Genomic DNA, 21053 nt, shown 5'->3' with positions numbered 1-21053 from the left:
GGTGTATGCTCATGTATGTCTAAGTAGTTGTGAATTTTTGTTTTTTGATTATTTTGTAGGCCATTTCTAGAACTAAAAGGTTTCTAACCACCATTATACACTTGAACAAAAATTAGTTTATTGAAAGAATGAAGAATTAAATTTATAACTTATGTAATATTAAGTCCTGAAGTATGCTGTGATTGAGACTTATATCTAGTAGCTATAGCTGGATAGTATGCACCTCATGTTTGCATTATGTAGAAGGTTAGTTTTATTAATTTGTTTTGAGTATTGGGGCGAGCTCTTTAGAACTGGTCAGTTTTTATTTGTATTATTACCCTTATTTTTTCTCTCCCTGTGACTTTCCAAAGTCAAACTCTCCCATTTAATAATTGATCCAAAGATTTTCTCTACTCAAAGCATTATAAATTAAATTACAGTTCATCTCCCTGCAGTTAAAGAGGCAAGTTAAAGGATAAGAACTATAAATTCCAGTGTAAAGGAAGAACTAAAGAAAAAAACAACTTGTAAATGTTTAACTTTTTAAAAAGCGGCACAACATAGCTTGTGTGTGACCTTGTGTTTCTTTGTTCAAAGGAAGAAAGAGTACTAACACAGCCAACTAGAGTGCTGATTTGGTTATCCTTTTTTCCTGGAAGTACTGTCATTTTGATCCATTTTCTTGGTGTTATTATATAGAAAACTAAGGGAAAGACTTAATTGATTGGAAATACTCAGATCGAACTAGGTTTTCTTTTTTCTACCTATATTACATAGTTCTTACCTCTTACACAGTAGGTGATCCTGAAGTTTGACACTTTACGCTTTCTTTACCAGTTTACTGTGCATGCGTATTTTTTAATGTGGAAACCTTAAAAAAAAAGTGCACAAGTAAAATTTTACTCCAGATCAAACAATCTGGTAGGGAAACTGATGATGCATATCAAGTATTAGGAAGTGGTATGGAAAGCACATGTAAAGTACATAGACTTTAGAGAATTTAATTAAACTGGGAAAATTGCTCAGTTGGTAGAGTCCTAACATGCATAAAGCCCACCAGCTGCAGAAGCAGGCCTCTGAAATTTTAGCACTCAGGAGGTTGTGACTGGAGGATCAGAAATTCAAGGTCATTCTTAGCTACATAGTTTAAGGCCAGTCTGGACTTAAAAATTTTTCAAAGAGATGAGATCTCAGTTTAGGAAGGAAGGCAGTTGAACTGGCTGTTGAACTTAGGGAGGTAGAAACAGGGACATTCCAGGCATAGGGAACATCTGGAAAAAGGCCATAATTCACAAAGTGGAGCTTGCCCTGAAGAGACCAGTAAATAGGCTTAAAGCATAAAGAAATGAGTGAATGAATGACAGGAAGGAGTGGTGAAAGAAAGGGGTCTGGGGAAATTGGGATCCTACATTGGAAGGCTTTGACTGCCAGGCTAAGAAATAACAGGCTGTGCTTGACATTGATGAGTGTTAAAGATTTGGGTAGTAGATTGATGTGGCTTTATCAGAACTGTGCTTATACTAGCTCTATTACATATCCTGTATAAAATGAAGAGTACACTAGAAACTCAACTATACAGTTAGATGACATACCTAGGTTCACAATCCTAGTAGGTGTGTGGGCTGTATGTGAATAGTTATGAATGTGGCCCAGCACAAAATCATAAACTTCAACCATTTTAAGATTTTTTGGTGTGTGTGACGTTTGTTCTTGCTGTTCTTGGAACACAAACTCTGTAGATGACAACAGTGTCAGAAGATGACATGCGTGGCATGTGTTACAGTGTCAAAAAGTTAGACATGCTTGCTAGGTGATTGTGTGATGGTACTGTAAATGGCTTAGGACTGTATCTGGCTCACAGTGATGGCTGAATGGGCATTATTTTCTAGAAAAATATTTTATTTATAATTTTTATTTTATGTGTATGAGTGTATTGCCTGCATGTATGTGAGTGCGCCCGTGTCATGCAGTGCCACGGAAGTCAGAAGAGGGCTTCAGATTCCCCTGGAACTGGAGTTAAGGACATTTCTTAGCTGCCATGTGGGTGCTGGGCATCGAACCCGGGTCCTCTGCAAGAGCGGTCATTGCTCTTAACTGCTGAGCCATCTCTCCAGCCCTGGGCATTAACTATTATCGTAATCATCATCTTTATTATTGCATGGTGGTGATGGAGGCTTGAATAGAGATAGTGGCAGTATTGAAGAAAGGTCAGGTGAGGACACTGTTGGATACTATTATTACAAAATTCAGCAGTTCATGGAACTTGAGGGATGGAAGAGAAAAGAGATTCTAAGTCTGAATGACTAGTATAGACACAGAAAAGGTGTAGAAAGAGCAGGTTTGGAGAAAAGACAAATTTGAGTTTGGACATGGTGAGTTTCAGTTCTGCATAGCTTTCTAATTGGAGATATCCAGCTGACAGATTGTGGGAAATACCAGCCTTGGTGTAGTATATTTGGGTTCCTATTTTTCCTCCTCCTCCTCCTCCTCCTCCTCCTCCCTCTCCCCCCCTTCTTTGACAATATGCGATATTGAGCATGGTGGGCAAGCACGTTACCACTGAGCTATAGCTCCAGCCTACATATTTGTAACTTAAATTCACCTCTGTTATAGCTGAACCAGGGTGACAGATTGAAAGATAATCAAGGGAGAGAATGGCCAGAATTTACAGTTTTGTGTCAGAGAGAGAAACAAAAAGTGTCAGACCCTAAAGTTGATAAATCCAAAAACAAGCATGGTGGCTTTAATTTAATTGTCCTCTAAGCTTTTTTGATTATGCACCTCTATTTGAATGGGAAACTCACAGGTGGAAGGTAGTGTTCCTTTCTCTCTCTCTCTCTCTCTCTCTCTCTCTCTCTCTCTGTCTCTTTTTGAGACAAGGCCTTTCTGTAGCCCCAGCTCACTATGTAGACCAGGCTGGCCTTGCTCTTACAAAGATCTACCTGCCTCTGCCTCCCAAGTGCTAGATTAAAGGCATGTGCCACCACACACAGGTAGAAGGTAGTATTCTTAATTTTGAAAGTTACTGGTTAATTTTTAAGTTTAAAACTAGACAATATCTATAACCAGGCATACAGAACAAGGTAAAAGTGTTGTTTAGTTCCCATCTTCCTCAGAATGTTTTGAGTTTCATGTGTGTATGATACATGATCTTGGGTGAACGTATCTTAAGCTAATATTGACATTCTTTTCTATGTGCCTTGACATGTAAAAGAAATATTGTCCTAGAACTTGGTGGTCTTCCCTTGCTCTGAAGATGTACAGATATTTCCTTGAGATCTTATTTGTGAGTTTTTTGAGATTTGTGTGTGCATGTATGTATATGCATATCTCCATCCAGTGCAAAGATTTGATTTCTGAGTTGTACTTGATTTAGTATTACTGATGCTAGCTGTGTGAAGTCTCAAGTGGCAGTGTCCTATTTGAAGCCAACCAAAAGTATGTATGTAGGAATTTGGCAGTGTTTACCATTTAGCAAGTGATATACAGCCATGTGATCATAACAGCAAAGAGCAGCATACACAGTTAACACCAGTGATGAGACCAGCCTCAACTATAGGATCTAACAGAATTTTTTAGTATAAAGCACCTACCTATGTTCAGTTTCTAGGCTTAGTATTTTGTAATTATCCTGAATTCAATAATAGTAGTAAGAAACTTTACACTAGAGAAATAGTGGTAAATTTCCAGCCATCTTACTTGGTTATTTATATCCTGAGCTCTGTGGACCCCCCTTTTCCTGGTAATTAACTGGCGGAATGCCCATGCAGCTACTCTCAAAGATAGTTAAGCTTGCAACAGTGTGCATATTTATGTGAATCATAGTACTTTACAGTTAAGTAATTTTGTACTCTTATTTAGTACTTACTAATGTGGGTGACACAGAAAATTATCTCCATTTTGAGTTTGAGGAAATAGGAGGCAGAGCCTAAGAAATGAGCCCAGTGTGCTTTGCACTGCACTCAATTGCTGTGTACAGAAAATCAGTCTGTTTCATGGGCTTCCCTTTTTCTGTGCCTAAATCTCCAAAAGACACATTTTTTTTGTTTTGTTTTGTTTTTTGTCTTTTTGTCTTTTTGAGACAGGGTCTCCTTGTAGCCCCAGCTGTCCTGGAACTCACTATATAGACCAGGCTGGCCTCGAACTCAGAAAGATCTGCCTGTCTCTGCCTCCCAAGTGCTGGGATTAAAGACGTGCATCACTACGCCCAGCAAGACACATGTTTTTTAAAAGTAGGAAGGACCAGGCTTTTGATGGCTCACACCCATGCCATAGCCCATGAGAGGGTAAGGCAGGAGGATTACCGTAAATTTAAGGCCATTCTGTGCTACCCTGTTTCAAAACAAAGAAAACAAAGCACCAGACAAAAGAAAATTCACCCTTGTTCCCAGTCTTGCATTATATAAATGATCACCTAATAAGTTGATTTTAAAAGGAGCAAAAACATACTTCTAAAGTTTTTGTTGCAAAAGGTGACCATGGGTACTTTTTAGAACAAAGTACAAGTAGATACTACTAGACAAATGCTTTGGAAATTACCTTTAGTGAATCCTAAGTTCATTAGGGTCATATGAATAGATGATTTCCAGAATAGATGGTTAGGCCTAGGTTAGGAGTTCTGTGGTATTTCTCAGCTATGTAGATGCACACTTTTGTGGTGTGTATCGTAAAGTTTCCAAATTTGGGTTCTTGACTTGAACCACAGAGATCAGTGTTTTTAGATGAGTCATGGTGTTCTTAAGTAATCTGTTGCTTTGATACCCTAGCTGTGATTTATAGTCCTTTCTTTATTTACCCTTAGTGAAATAATGAGAACAAAGGGAGTCTTATGTCTTGGAATGATGCTGCACAATGAAGATACTATTCTCACCATGTTCACAGTGTAGCATAAGGTATAATTTTGAAAGAGTAGAATTTAGAATCAGTATAATGATTCCTCCTTTAAATGTGTATTGAAATGTCTGTGATAGAAGGCTTAGACTAAGGCTCAGCAGGCCCCAGAGAGTGAACTGGGTCTCAAGCCTTTTCATTTCCGTTATTGGTTGGAAGTCCCACTTCTTGGAGGAATTTGCAGCTTACCAAACTTTTAAGCTTTCTTAATTTCCACCTTGAGAAGTGTAACAATCTAGTGCCTTGGTATTTTAGAACCATATTTTTCACAATGATTGGGAAAAGTAAAGGTACAAAAGTTGGTAAATTTGTGTTTCAGGCTGAGAAAGCCCATAGGTTCTTTAAGCTTTGGTTCTCAAGTGAATTTCCAGTCCTTTTTAAAAGAGATTTCTTTTCATTGTGTGTGTGCACATGTGTGCAGGTATCCACAGAAGCTAGAAGAGGCATTGGGTTGCCAGAGCTGGAGTTATAGGCAGTTGTGAGCTACCTAATGTGAGTTCTGGGAACTGAATTCCAGTCCTCTCCCAGAGCAGCAAGCTCTCTTAAACACTGAGCCATCTCTGCAGCCAATCTTTACGAAAGAAGATAACCTTTATTTATTTAATATTTTATTTATTATTATTTTATGTTTATGAGTGTATTGCCTGCATGTCTGTAAGTGCACCCACTTTGTGCAGTGCCCACAGAGGTCAGAAGAGGGCGTCAGATTCCCCTGGAACTGGAGTTAACAGATGGTTATTAGCTGGTGGTAACTAGCCAAGCATAGTGGCTCACACCTGTAATCTCATCACTGGGGCACCTGAGGCAGGAGAATCACTGCAGGCTAGAGGCTAGCCTTGCATCAAAAATAACAATAATAGAGCCTGGTGGCATGCACCTTTAGTCCCAGCTGACCCAGGAGGCAGAGGCAGGTGGATCTCTGTGATTTTGAGGCTAGCCTGGTCTACATTGAATTCTATGTCAGCTGTCAGCCAAAGGCTACATAATTGAGATCCTGTCTCACAAAACCTAAATAAATAAATAAGTAAATAAGTAAATAAATAAATAAAACTAAACAAAAAGAGTGAGGGGCACAAGGGAGGGGGCACTGCGGAAATGTCTCAGTTGGTGAAGTAAGTGCTTGCTGCCCAAGCATGAGGACCTGAATTCAGTCCCCTGGACCCTCATAAAAAAGCTGGCTATGATGGCATGTACATGTGATTTCAGTGCCAGGGAGTCAGAGACAGGAGGATCTTTGTGGCTTGCTGGCCAGCCAATGAAACCAAATTGTGATTTCCATGTCCAGTGAGAGACTGTCTAAAAAAGTATGGTGGAGGGGCTGGAGAGATGGCTCAGTGGTAAGAAACCTTGCTGCTCTTGCAGAGGAACCTGTGTTTGATGACCAACACCCACATGGCAACTAACAACCATCAGTAACTCCATTTCCAGGGGATCAGAACCCTCTTCTGGCCTCTGCAGGCATTGCACAAATGTGGTATACTTATATACATGAAGGCAAAACACTCATACACATAAAGTAAAAATAATAAAGTATTTTAAAAATATTTTTATGTGTATGAGTGTATTGCCTGCATGTATGTGAGTGTACCCGTGCTGTGCAGTGCTGCGGAGGTCAGAAGAGAGCTTCGGATTTCCCTGGAACTGGAGTTAAGGATGGTTTGTAGCCACCATGTGGGTGCTGGGCATCAAACCCTGGTCCTCTGCAAGAGTAGTCAGTGCTCTTAACCGCTGAGCCATCTCTCCAGCCCCAATACATAAAATATTTTTTAAAATATGGTGGAGAGTGAGGAAGACCCTTGACATCCACGTTTGACCTCTACATACTTGAACACAGTACAGCATATTGGCACACACAGTATAAAGGATACACAGTTGTTAGAGATTAACATTAACTATCTCTTGCTTTGCCTAGAAGTGGGAGATTTTTGAGTTCAGTTGTCTTGGAGGGTAAGTCTGACCTTTTCACTCCTTCCCTTCCTCCCTTGCTTCTTCCCTCCCAACAATTGGTATAACCAAGTCCGTATTGACATTTCTTAAAAAACCCTCCAGGCTTTTAATTGAGAATTCTGCCTCCCTACAGTTTTTAGACTGATTAACTTACTAGCACAGTCTTCTGTTTTCCAATGAAGCCTATGATTAGGTATTTATGCAACATTTCCAAAGTAGAACAAGTTTCTCTTCATCTCTGCTCCTTTTTCTTCCCATTGCCTCTTTTTTAATTCCGTTGGATGGATTATTGCACAAAGGTTTCTGTAGCGCTAAATACAAGTATAAATTTCAAAGAAAAGAACGGAAGCCAAGGATACTTGAGGTTTTAAAATAGTTCTTAAGGAGTCTGTGTTTGGTCATTTGGTAGATGTGCACCAAATCTCCATTGTATTCAAGATATATTTGCCTTGAGTGTGTGCCAGAAACAAAGACAGCTAAGTAAGAACTAGAAAAATAGTATGGACATTTGGGCCTTAAAAAAAATATGATATGTTAAAATAATAAAAAGATGGCACATTTAAAAAGTCTGAAAGTGATACTTAATAGAAATTTGTGCACCAAGAATGTTTTTTGGGGAAGGAAAATTATTATTTGAATAATTAGTGAATATATTTAGTTTCCTTACAGTCATATTGTAAAGGCAAGTTTCCTACCAATGAATGTTATCTCCCAAACTGTTAAACATTAGTTATAGTCAATGAAATGGTCCCCAGAATTCCTGCTTTATAGAATGTTTGCTTGCCTCCAGGATTTTAGATAGAGATGGAACCAGCCAGAGCTTTCTTCAGAGCTCAAAGTAGTTTTTTTTTTGGGGGGGGCGTAGGATCAGGTAGGGTGGTAGCTGCCTTCAACTCCAGGTTCTGATTCCTTCCACAAGATGAAATAGCCTTATACTCCTAGTTTATAGAAGTCTGAGGTGTTGAAAGAGATGTGTTCTAAGAATTTGAATATTTCTGGATTAGTCTGGAGGGAAAACCTGCACAACTAGTGATCATTGACATTCTCAGGGATTTAAATTTGAAGCAGTCCTAGTCATTTTCAGCTTTAGTTCTTATTTGAAACTACATTTCATTCTGAATTTCATACTTTAAAAGGCTTTCAGAATTATTTCATATTTATAAGAGATGGGAGGTTTTTATTTAGTATGTATTTCCATGCATCTGAAAACTTTTTTTTTTGTATGAAACATGTTAAGAAGCAAAGTAAATATCGTAATGAAAGAGAAAAAGAAGCTGTGAGTAGTGGAACTCACAGTGTAGACCAGGCTAGCCTCAAACTCACAGAGATCTGCCTGTCTCTGCCTCCCAAGTGCTGGTTATAAAAGGAGTGCACCACCACATCTGGTAAGAACCTTTAAAATTTTTATTTTGTGTGTGGAGTGGGTACGCATTGGCATACATGTGTGCCTTAGTGCACCTAGTATAGTATATATAGGCCAGAGGACACAAAGGGAGTTGGTTCTCTCCTTTCACCATGTAGGCCCTAGGATTGAACTCACGTAGGCATGTTTGATGGCAAGAGTGCTTTTACCCACTGAACTGTCTCGCTGGCCCAGAGAGAGCCTTTTATTCTGTGTTTCCAACATAAAATCATTTCTTTTGATTGTTCAGGCAATATGAATAAGTCTTCAGGGTCAAGCTGTCCAAGCTGCCTATTTTTTAGAGAGGCCATACTTAGTGACATTCTTGCCTGTCACACAGTAATTATCAGACTGTGTGCATCTAGTGATGCTATGAAGGATCCAGAGATGAATGATGCATAGATCCCACCTTTAAGGAGCTTGCAAACTAGGATGTGAAATAGGTAAGATGTATACGTAAATAATGATCATGCTTGGTAATCTGTATGGGTAGAAAGACAGCTACAGATCAAAGACTCTGAAGGCACAATGAGACTTCTTCTAGATGAAGATACTTATTTTTTGTTTGAAAACTTTTATCTAGGCCAGCCTGGTCTACACAGATTTCAGGCTAGCTGGGGTTACAGGGAACTCACTATGTAGACCAGGCTGACCTGGAACTCACAGAGATCTGCCTGCGTCTGCCTCCTGGATGCTGGGATTAAAGGCATGTGCCACCACTCTTGGCTTGAAATTTTTAATTTTTAAGAATTTCATACATGAGTACTATATTTATATCATTTCCATTCCTCCCACATTCTCCTCAGTTTCTCTCAAAATCCTGAATGTCTTTATTATTGTTTATATGTGCGTGTGTTTACTATATATATATATATATATATATATGTAACCTGAATCCATTTAGTGGTGCTAGTACATATATATGCATAGTGCTGACCACTTGGATAACCTATTAGGGAGTTCATCCCTGGAGAAAACTGATTCTTCATCTCTCAGCGGCCATTAATTACCTGTAGCTCTTAGATAATGAGGTTATTAGAGAAGACTTTAGAGATGCTGAGTTGAACATTAGAGAAACAGCGTTTTCTTGATGGACTTTGAGACTTTTCTCTACAGCTTTGGAAAGGAAACTGTTTATAAAAGCAGATAACTTAAAATCAGACAAATTAATAGATACTGGGAGTTGAAATTACTTCCAGCAACAACTATTGAATACTTCAGCTCATTAAACAGGCAGTCTTGTTCAAGTACATATAAAGTAATTAATGAACATGAATAATAAATTGAATATCAATAATGAATTAAATCTGGGAAATTCTATATTGCATTTTTCATAAGAGTGATGTAGGTTAATGTAACTTGGTCTTAAGACAGTTTTGTTTTTGTCAATTTCATTTAAATAGCTCTATCCAGTGATAAAGATAATGACTTAACACAGAATGGAAAGAGCCCTAAGTACTTTTTTGTTTGTTATTTTTTAAAAAATATTTTATTTTTATTTTATATATATATTATCATGTGTATTGCCTGCATGTTGTTTAAGTGCACCTGTGCTGTGCATTGCCCACAGAGGTCAGCAGAGGGTGTTGGATTTCCCCTGGAACTGGAGTTACGGACTGTCTTAAGCTGCCATGTGGGTGCTGGGAATGAAACCTGGGTCCTCTGCAAGAGCAGCCAGTGTTAACTGCTGAGCCCTCTTTCTAGCCCCTGCTTTTGTTTTTTGAGATAGGGTATCTCTGTGTGTCCCATACTGGCCTCAAACTTACCCATCCTTCTGCTTCATCATCCCAAGTGCTTCTAACTTAAATGTGTCCTTCCCTAATCACCCAGATGAATTCTGCATGTTTTCTCATGGGGCATAGATAATTTTATATCTATATATAATATAGATATAGATATAGATTATATATATGAGAATGGTAGCATTGATTTTTGTAGCAAAATCAATTCATTTGCTATTTATGTATTAATTTCTAAAAAGAAGCAACTAAGGTTGCTTCACATTTTTATTCTACTTGCTACTGTATTTGGCCAGCAAAATTAGTTTGTGTTTATAGTTAAGCTGTATTACTTTAGCATTAACTCATGCTTCAGTGAGGAAATATTGAAAATACAAGTTTCTTTTTTTTTTTTTTGGTCTTTTTGAAGGAGGGTCTCTCTGTAGCCCCAGCTGTCCTGCAACTCACTTTGTAGACACAGGCTGGCCTTGAACTCACAAAGATCCACCTGCCTCTGCCTCCCAAGTGCTTGGGACTACAGGCATGCGCCACCACACTGCGCCACCACACCCGGCACAAGTTTCTTTTTTATAAAATAACATTGCTTGAAAGCCAGATGTGGTGGCGCACACCTTTAGTCCCAGCACTCAGGAGGCAGAGGCAGGGGGATCTTTGTGAGTTCAAGGCCAGCCTGGTCTGCCTAGAGAGCTACAGAACAGCCAGGGATATAGGGAGACCCTGTCTCCAGAAAAGACAGGAAAAAAAAAAATTGCTTGAGATATTGTATAATTTTTAAATCTCCTGTGCAGAGCGGATCTGCTTTAGGGAAAAATCTTCTGAATGCATTCATATTTTCAAGAACTTCACAGTAGCAACTACATCCTTTCAAGTGCTGGGGCTAATCCTGCCTGCAAAGATGTTAAATGTGGTTTAGACTTTATTCTCTTTTTCCTAGTGAGAGGACCTGGTGTCCCAAAAAGGGAGACCTTTGTCTTTTGGAGTTAGGAAGTTATAAAAGAGGTTTCTGGGTGGAAAAAATCATAAAGGCTATATCTAAATCCAAAAATTCAGATGGGGCTTTGCCTGTAAATTAAAGTTAATGTAAAAGAACAGTCAGAATTGTTTGGAGATGGGGGGAAAACTGCCTTTCCAGTTTCCCGGAACTGAAAGGCAAGCACTCACATTTAGGTGGATGACCATGTAAGGTAGAGTTGCAGGGCTGGGTAAGTTTAAAGAGGAGCTGTGAGTCCCCTATCGAGGGGTGGGCCTATATATCCTTGATATTTTTTTTTGTTGTTGTTTTGTTTTTCCTAAATGTCTATGATTCGGTAAAGTGGAGTTACAGATGGCTTTGAGCTGCCATGTGGGTCCTGGGGCGTAAACCCAGGTCCTCTGCAAGAGTAGCAAGTGCTTTTAACCTCACTTCTGAGCCATCTCTCTAGTCCCCATTCACAATTTTCTAATGCAAACAAGTATCTTGGTTGTTTGCTTGTTTGTTTGAGACAGGGTCTCCCTGTACCTCAGCCTGCCTGGAACTCACTATGTAGACCAAGCTGGCCTTGAACTCACAGAGTTCCGCCTATCTCTGCCTCCTGAGTGCTGGGATTATAGGCATGCATACCACGCCTGGCATGATTTTTTTTGTTTTGTTTTGTTTTTGTTTTTTAAACTAAAACTTCAGTACATTTTCAGTTCAAAACTATTTGATAACTTTGGTTTGGTTCACAATTCTCACTATAACAGTGTGTGGCTCTGAGTCAACCACAGATTTCATTCATAATCTGTCAACTACACAGATGTTTGGGGACTGAGCATGCCAGCATGTCCAGACTTGGGGCTGCAGAATTTAAAAGCAGACTGCACAGATGGTCGTAAAAGTGCTTCTTGAATTGTGTTCATTTGTTTATTTGTATAATTTGAAGGGAGATCAGAGAATAGCTAAAACTTAACCAAACTTTAAATCTCACAGATGTCTGTGCATCAACTAAACCTACTCATCATTAGCAAATTAACCAAAGATGTCACACAGTATAGCAGTTTGCATGGCAGATTGTGCTTAGCTAATACGTATCCATGGATCCATGCAATAAAGGTTAGATTCTTTCTTTGTTTTTACAGATTACAGTCTCACTCTGTAGCTCAGGCCACCCTCCAACTCAAGATAATCCTGCCTCAGCTTCCCAAGTGCTAGGATTATATTTGTGATCCACTACACCCAGCTTTTTAAAAAATGTTTGTTTTTTTTTTTAATTTTATGTGTATGAGGGTACTCCCTGCATGTATATAAGTACACCCGTGTCATGCAATGCCTGTGGAGGTCAGAGAGGGCATCAGATCCCCTGGAACTGGAGCTAAGGATGGTTCGTAGCCGCGATGTGGGTGCTGGGAATAGAACCTGAGTCCTCTGTAAGAGCAGTCAGTGCTCTTAATGGCTGAGCCATCTCCAGCCCCCAAGACTGAGATTTCATCTAGTCATTTCCAACTATGAGTCGACACTTCCCTTTAACTCTTTCGAGAAACTCCAAGATCATATTGCTTCCCAGATACTTAAGAGTTCCTGTTGATGTATAGCGCTGTTTATAGTCCGCCAGCACCAGAAATTGGCTCCAGCCATTTTCCCATTACATCATTACCCACTAATGCCATTACACCAGAGTGAAATCTGCTTTGAAGTCTGTACTCCTGTTCTTCTTCCATTTTTCCCACCTCATTTTCTTTAAAAGGAAAATAGAAAAAAAAGTGTATCCAAGACTTGACGCACTCTTAAACATTAGCAGTGACTAGAACACCCTCAGTTTAAACATAGATTTATCCACTCCTCTCATTCCACTCTGATAGTGGAGAGTGACCTGCCCAACATGTATCCACAGGAAACCTAGGGAGTTACACATTTGGACATGTGATACCTGGCTTTGGTACTTTACTTTTAGCACCTCAGAATTAGTTCTAATTGATTTACATAGCTCTCTACCTATTGCCTGTCATTCACATGTTAGATCTTTTCAAATAATCCCTACAATAGAAATTCTTAGGCTATCCTGAAGTTTCTCATCCTTTGTTAAACTGTTTGATGGGTTTAAGTGTTTGCCAAGTAAATATTTAAGCCATCTGAAGGTAGCTTTGTTTGTTTTTTAGCACTTTGTCTCTGTAGATCTTTTATTAAGACATAACAATATTATCCACAGTTAAAGCTAATGTGGGAATGTTTTCATCTTCCTTACTTTGTCACAAAGCAATTGACCAAATGCAGGCTCTGACCCTTCTCTGTATTTGGATGTTTTGTTTTGTTTTGTTTTTTGAGACAGGGTAGCCCCAGCTATCCTGAAACTCAGTACGTAGGCCAGGCTGACCTGGCCTTGAACTCATAGAGATCCGCCTGCCTCTGGCTCCTGAGTGCTGGGATCAAAGGCATGCGCCACCATGCCTGGCTCTATCCTGGTTTTAATTGGCCATGATTCTTAACTATTTTTGTTTTGTTAACATTTATTTTGTGTGTGTCTGTGTATAGGCACATAGCATGCTTGTGGAGGTCAAAGAACAACTTACGGGAGTTAGTTTTTTCCTTCCGCTGTGTAGGTCCTGGGGATCAAATTGAAGTCATCAGGTTTGGCAGCAAGTACCATTACTCCCCCAGCCGTCTGGTGGCACGATTTTATTTTTTGAGAAAGGGTCTTCTGTAGCCCAAGCTGGCTCAAGACAATTTTGCCAAAGCTGACTGTGAATTCATTCTCCTGCTCTGCTTCCCCAAGTGGGTAGGATTATGACTTCAGCTATCTTTAAAGTGTCTAATTGTTGGTATGCTGTGTTTGGCATTGTGTCAAAGCAAAGTTTGGGTTAAGTGTTAAAGGAGCGTACATTTTCATTTCAGAGACTTCATAACTGCTCACTCAATTACTGGCCTGCTTCTTAACACTTTGAATGTCCTTTAGATTTACCTCAGGTAGGTAAAGAATAATAGTCATCAGTAGCTCCAGAGAAGTAGGGTCTCAGTATCAACAAAAGAAAAAGGGGGCGGGGGAATGTTGCTATTTTTTTCAAGCTCTTTAGATTTCTGTTCAATACTAATTATGAGAAAGAGTCCTTAATATATTTTCTGCAGGCTCTGGAATGGAGTATGAGAAACTGTAGGTGAGGTAAAAGCTTTGAAGAGAATAACTTTGAAAATTATGGATTTGACTAGGGTAACAGAATGCTTTTCCTGCCCCTCTGGAACATTAAAGCTTCTTATTCACATTAGAATTTCAGTTGGGATTTCTCTAAACTTTTGGTTTTCTAAATTGGAGCTCCTTGATAGTCAGTGGTATAAGAAGGAAAAACTTGGCTAGAGATGTTTTGTCTGCCCAAAACATCTGCCCTTGTTGGCACAATATATACTTTATTAGACTAAAAATTGAACAATTAGTGAAAACATCAACAAAGATAGAAACAGCTAACCTGGACAGCAAGTATGACATTATTATTATTATTACTAGTCTTTTTGGGACAGGGTCTCCCTGTTGGACTTTATTATTTTTAATGTGTCACATGTCTATGTGTGTTTTCAGTGACCGAAATGTCCACAGAAGGAGCGTTTGGTGGTACCAGCAGCAGTGATGCCCAGCAGAGCCTCCAGTCCTTCTGGCCTCGAGTCATGGAAGAAATTCGGAACTTAACAGTGGTAAGGAAGAACATGAGAAGCTTCTATATGAGGCAACTACAGGGAAGTCATTTATGACTTCGTTGCTGTCTCAGTACATACTCTGACTTGAAGATAGTCTAATGTGAGGCACATCTTTTAGGGAATGTGGAAAGGCAGAGATCTTACATTCCTTTTAAGAAATATTTTTATTTGCTGGGCTTGGTGGTGCATGCCTTTAATCCCAGTACTCGGGAGACAGAGGCCGGCGATCTTTGGGAGTTCAAGGCCAGCTGGGGCATGCACAGGTGCACTTTTCATACAAGCAGGCAAAACATTCATACACATAAAATAAAAATAAATAAAAAGAATTAAAATTTTAAACATCCTCCCCTGTTGAGAACTACTGACTTAGAAGAATCAAATATAACCCCACCTTTGAGGAGAATACAGTATTGTCATTAAACTAGAGTAATTTAGTCAGTAGGTATTTGCATAGTAATTACTGGCACAGTCACAGCGGTAAGTCCCTGAAGCAGGAAAAGGGAAAGTGATGTGGGAGCTAGTGTCCATTTCTCTCTGGTTGAGCTAGAAAAGGTTTTAAATAAGGACAGCATTTGCTGCAAATCCTGATGACCTGAGTTCAATCCCTGGAACCTACATCTTGGAAGGAGAGAACTAACTTTGAAAAATTGTCCTCTTGCCTCCACATGTGTTCTCTGGCGTACATAGACCCTCCCTCAAATAAATAAATGCTTTAAAAAAAAAAGCCTTAAAAATAAATGAGGGAAGCCAGGCGTGGTGGCATATGCCTTTAATCCCAGCACTTGGGAGGCAGAGGCAGGCGGATCTCGGTGAAACCCTGTCTCAAAAAAAGACCAAAGGAATAAAAAAAGGAAAAGGACAGCACAGCATGTTAATTGGGTCTTGAAATGCAAGTGAACATTCACCAGATGGATAGGGTGGGAGAATAATACCATAGGCAGCAAAAAGAGCATCTGCAAAGACTTGGTAGCCCAGAGAAGAGACCCTTATGTTAGGGGAGGGGCAGAGAGAGAGGGAGGGAGGGAGGGAGGGGGAGAGAGAGAGAGGGGAGAGAGAGAGAGAGAGAGAGAGAGAGAGGAGAGAGAGAGAATATGCTCATGCAGAGGCCAGAAGAGCGAGTCACATTCCCTAGAATTGGAGTTACAGTTGTGAGCCACCCAGTGTGTGTGGTAGGAACCAAACTCCAATCTTCTGCAAGAGCAGCAAGCGCTCTTAAACACTGAGCTATCTCTCCAGCCCTTCATAATGCATTTAAAGATCTATCCATGTTGTATCATGTGATAAGATTTCCTTCTTAAGGTAGAATAATGTGCCATGGTATGTATATAACACATTTTGTGTACCCATTCATCTATTGATGAACACTTGAGTTACCTCTGTCTCTTGCCTAATTTGAATAGTGCTACTATATACATGGTTGTGCAGGTATTTTGTTGAGACTCCGGGCTTGAGTTTTTAACATACTTGGTTTACTTTTAAAGTTTGATTGCCAGCAAAGCAGATTGTGATGCTGATTAAATTTTAGTACCCAGAAATCTTCATCTGACAAAGGTTTAAAAAGGATAGATTTAGGGCTGCCTAAGATGGCTCACCAGTTATGAGCACTGACTGCTCTTGTAGAGGACCTGGGTTTGGTTCCCAGCATCCACATGGCTAACAGCTTAACTTTAGTTCCAGGGGATCTGAGGCCTTCTTTTTTTTTAAAATATTTTATTTATTATTTTTTTGTGTATGAATGTATTGCCTGCATGTATGTGAGTGCACACATGTTGTACAGTGCTGCGGAGGTCAGAAGAGGGCTTTGGATTCTCCTAGAACTTGAGTTAAGGACGGTTCATAGCCGCCATGTGGGTGCTGGGAATTGAACCTGGGTCCTCTGCAAGAGTAGTCAGTGCTCTTAACCGCTGAGCCATCTCTCCAGCCCCAATCTGAGGCCTTCTTACATCTGTGGGCATTGCATGCATGTGGTGCACTTACATGCAGGCAAAACACTCATACACGTAAAATAATAACTTTTTAAAATTTTCTATTTATTATTTTTATTTTAGTGTATGAGTATATTGCCTGCATGTATGTAAGTGCACCTGTGTTGTTCAATGCCTGTGGCGGTCAGAAGAAGGTATTGAATTTCCTTGGAACTGGAGTTATGGATAGTTGTTAGCCACCATGTGGATGCTGGGAATCAAACTCGGGTCCTCTGCAAGAGCAACCAGTGCTCGTAACTGATGAGCCATCTCTCCAACCCCTAATTTTTTTTAAGAACCAATTTCTTAAGGAACTTAGTTCCAGGTTTCATGGGTAAAGAGAAAGAAATGTGAAAAGGAAGTTAGTAGTTAGTTGTCTTTATTCATTCTTCCATCGATGCATAACTAAAGTTTTCTTCTTATATAGCACTGGAAAAGATTTCTTAAGTCGCTACTGTGCTGAGACATCTGCTTATAAGAATGACTGGGATTAGACCGGGCATGGTGGCACATGCCTTTAATCCTAGTACTCGGGAGGCAGAGGCAGGTGAATCTCTGTGAGTTCGAGGCTAGCCTGGTGTACCTTCCAGGCCAGCTGGGGCTACAGGGAAACCCTGTCTCAAAAAAAAAAAAAAAAAAAAAAAAAAGAGAACGGAACTTTAGTTAGTACTTGTGACTACAGCACCTGAAAACATCTGCATCTCTTGACTATACCTCTTCCTGTGCAGCATTTGAGCACTTTCTCTGTGCCTTTCCAGGATTCGGTGGTACTTTAAATCAGACTTTTGGCAGAAGGGAGTTGAAATAGGTCTTGTTGTATATCCTTGGCCCATTAAGTAGACCAGGCTGGTCTTGAACAGTAATCCTACTGCCTCTGCCTCTCGAGTGCTGGCATTACAGAAGTGTACCACCATATCCAAAATAAGGTATGACTTTTCCAGATATATCAGCGCCTCTTAGGTTAGTACTTCAAAATATTGAACAGATTTTTAAACAATCCATAATGCTTAAACTGAGCATAAGTAAAACAAGAATATTTGTTTGGGAAAAAAAAAAGTAGTGTGGTCTAAGAGTGGATGGAATTCACGTTGTTTGAAAAACAAGTAATTGAAGTTTGACAAATGATTATTTCATGATATATAGAGTATACTTGGCCTTAATCATTTTGGTCTGAATCCTATAAAAACCATTTATCTTTCATTTCAACTTGACGATCATGTTCCCTCACTCTTTTTTGTTTGATGTTTGGGTTTTTTGGTGGCTTTTTTTTTAGACAAGGTCTCACTATGTACTCTTGGCTGGCCTGGAATTCGTAATGTAGACGACCAGGCTGGTATCAGATTGATGGGAGATCTGCCTGCCTCTGCCTCCTGAGTTCTGGGATCAAAGGCCTGTGCCACCACGGCTGACATGGCCTCTCACTTTTAAAAGCTGTCTTAATTGTCCATGAACCTAGCTATTCATTCACCTGGGGTTAAAGTTGGTTAAAAATCATAACAAAATGATCATGTATCCCCAGCAATTACATAAAATATTACATATTCCTGTTCAGCAAAGCTCTAGGAACAGTAACAGATTTTTTCCTCCCTTTTAAAATGGTTCCAGGTTCCAATTTAGGATCCCCTTATACATACTAGGCAGTGCTTTTCCACTGAGCTACACCCTTAGTCCTTGGATTTTTCAGTCAGGCTCCCTCTCTCTTCCTCTTCATCCCCCTTCCTTCCTTTTGGCCTTAAATTCTTGATCTGCCTGTCTGTAATCCCCAAATACTAGGATTACAGGCATTCAATACCACTGGTGCTAATTATTGACATTGAATTTTATAATTATCTGGACGACTTTGGAAGTGGAGAAACCTAACTCAGTGTGTTTGGGGTGAGTAGTGTGTGTGGGAATAGGTGGGAATGGTGAGGATGCTGAATTTGAAGAAACCTAATCCTCCCCCGACTTAGTCTCTACATCTTATTTGGCCTTCAGTTAGCTGTAATTTAATAGCGAAGTCATTTTCCTTTAATTAACAGCTGCTTTTTATTCTTTTGTGCCTTCAGTTTCAACAATGATATTTCTAAATATGACAGTTAAATCATGCAGCCATTTAAGCTAGAGTTTGGTGGTGAAGGATGGACTGTCAAAAAACAGGCTCTGTGCTGTGTGAGCCCTTCCTGTAGAGATCTTTAAAAACAATTGTGTGAACCATAGGAGGGTGGCCCTTGTTAAAATTGATTCTGATTTAGTAGTCTGAAGTGGAGCCTGAGATTGCATTTCTTTTATATGCTCAAATAATGCCGTTACTGGTCTAAGGATGCCATTTGAGTAGCAAAGCTTTGTTAAGGAAGTGACCCATAACCCTCCCTCTTGGTCATAGTTATCAAGGGAATTTTCAAAACACCTGATGCCAGGACTCTACCCTTGGAGTTCCTGATTTGGTTAGTCTGGGGGCAACCCAGGCATCTTGATTATCCAAAGCTTCCCAGGCAATTCCAAAGTGAAGCCAAAGATGAAAATCACTACTTTTGGCTTTCTGGAGTATCTCAGTGAGTTAATTGGAAGAGATTTTTATTACACAAAACTCTTGATTCTTTAGTGCAGCCTAAAGAACTTGCTGACTTCATTGGCTTCCATCTTTTGCTGTATAAATTCAAGTCTCTCGAAACTTGGCACTTTCACATGGCAGCATTTTATATATAGTTCTTAGACTGTAGTCTGGAGCATGAGAATGGTCAGAGAGAACCTGCTCTTTAGTGGACTGTAAGACTCCTAAAAGTAGAGGGGAAAAGGAAGTCTATGTCAGTTCTTCCTCTTGAGTCAATGAGGAGATGAGGTGTCAAATACTGTTCACATTCTTATAGTATTGCTAGTGACATGGGCAGCAGCACCTTAAAGTCATTGTAGTGGGCTTCATTCAGCATGCCAATAGTGGAGAGGGTCCACTTCCTGCAAGCTTATTTTGAGCTCATGTGTGTCTAGAAAACTAGGATAGGATTATAGAAAACAAAGCTGTTGCTGGGAACAATTAACCTCATGCCCAAACCCCATGTCATGATCCACTTGTCACACACTGCCTTTTAGAGAGCTTAGAGTTTGGGGATCATGAGATACTTTATCACAAAAGTAAAGGTTTGGGCAGGTGATTGAAAATGAACATTTTGTAAATTTTGCTTCCTTTTATATCTCTACAGGGTGGAAATGATACATCTTTATTTTTGTCCTTTTCTTGTTGCCTTTTGAATTTTAAAAAATTAAAAATTATTCTTTGCCAGTTTCGTGCATGTATACAATGCATCTTGATCATATCCAACCCTAATCTGCCCTCCTACTCCTCCTGGACTTCCCTTATACTTTCCTCTTGCATCCCTTGTTATTTTTAAAATAAACCCACTGTGATCAGTTAATTCTGCCTGCATGTGCAAGGGTATGGAGCCATCCATGGGTGCATAGGCAGCCTACTAGCACCATGCTCCCAAAGAAAAATTACTTCCCTTCCTGCAGCAACCGTCCATTGCCAATAATTCCTCATGAGCCACTCTCATGCATGATGGAATGTTGACTGGCTTGAGCTTGTGCAGGTCTTATACAGCTAACTGGGTGCTATGAGTTCATGAGTGCAACAGCCATGCCATATTCAGAAGACAGCATTTCACAGCACTGCTCCCCATTCCCTGGCTCTTAGATTCTTCCTCCCCCTCTGCTACAGTGTCCCCTGAGCCTTTGAGGGATTGACAGACCTCTTGATTTAGGGCTTGAGTGCTCAACACTCAATTATTCTTAGCATTTTGACCAGTTAGGAGTTCTACTCACTAGAAAAACTTCTGATCAATGTTGAGAGCAGCATTCATCTATGGATATAAATACAAATATTTAGAAGAACATTGATAACATGTTCATTTACCAAAACATTTAGTAGTAAGGTTCCCTTCTGGGGCCTGTGACATCCCCCAACATGAGTTTTTGACCAGTTTTACAATACCAGGCATGAATTCCCTCTTTTGGAGCAGACCTCAAATCCTATCAGAAAAGTGTTGGTTACCACCATAGCAGTCATGCCATGACTGCACCAGTTAGGCATATCTTGTGGCTGGTTGGCATTACAACATGTTTTGTCTACCATGGGATAAATTCTTAACTTTTCTTACCCACTGGCTTACATAGCACCTTCCAGCACTATCAAAGCTAGCCAGCAGGGGTGAAGTTTTCAGGTCAGTTCAGTTTGATTTCTCTATGTCCTGCAACTGAAATGTGTTGTGTCTTCAGCAATAAGGTCTTACTAACCAATTATGGTGGGCAACCAAGAGCAATGGCAGTAGCCTGTGTTGTTTTGGGGGCCTCAGGGGCCTTTTTAACTAGTAACTTGTAGTAAGGTAAGCCACACTTGGCACTGAAATTTTCATTTAATAACCTGTGTCTTCTGGTTGAAGCACTGTCTACCCAGCACTTACCTCCATTCAGACTTTAAAAAAAAAATTGTGTGTGTATATATATACAGCAGCTAG

General features: G+C 39.8%; 1 protein-coding gene across 4 annotated transcripts in view; it reads left to right on the top strand.

Annotated features, from left to right (window-relative positions):
* Nfyc (nuclear transcription factor Y subunit gamma) overlaps nt 1–21053 on the top strand; it is a 64960-nt gene that overhangs the window by 17709 nt on the left and 26198 nt on the right. For all 4 annotated transcript variants that reach the window (XM_008835433.3, XM_017798754.2, XM_029564647.1 and 1 more), the window contains one exon: nt 14484–14596. In XM_008835433.3, the coding sequence (XP_008833655.1) occupies nt 14492–14596 (105 nt within the window). In that variant the 5' untranslated portion in view covers nt 14484–14491. Of the gene's footprint in view, nt 1–14483; nt 14597–21053 lie in introns of those variants that run through there.

Source organism: Nannospalax galili, unplaced genomic scaffold (genome assembly GCF_000622305.1).
Source record: "Nannospalax galili isolate Female #2095 unplaced genomic scaffold, S.galili_v1.0 scaffold577, whole genome shotgun sequence".
Taxonomy (NCBI): Eukaryota; Metazoa; Chordata; class Mammalia; order Rodentia; family Spalacidae; genus Nannospalax; species Nannospalax galili.
This window is presented reverse-complemented; position numbering and strand designations above follow the sequence as displayed.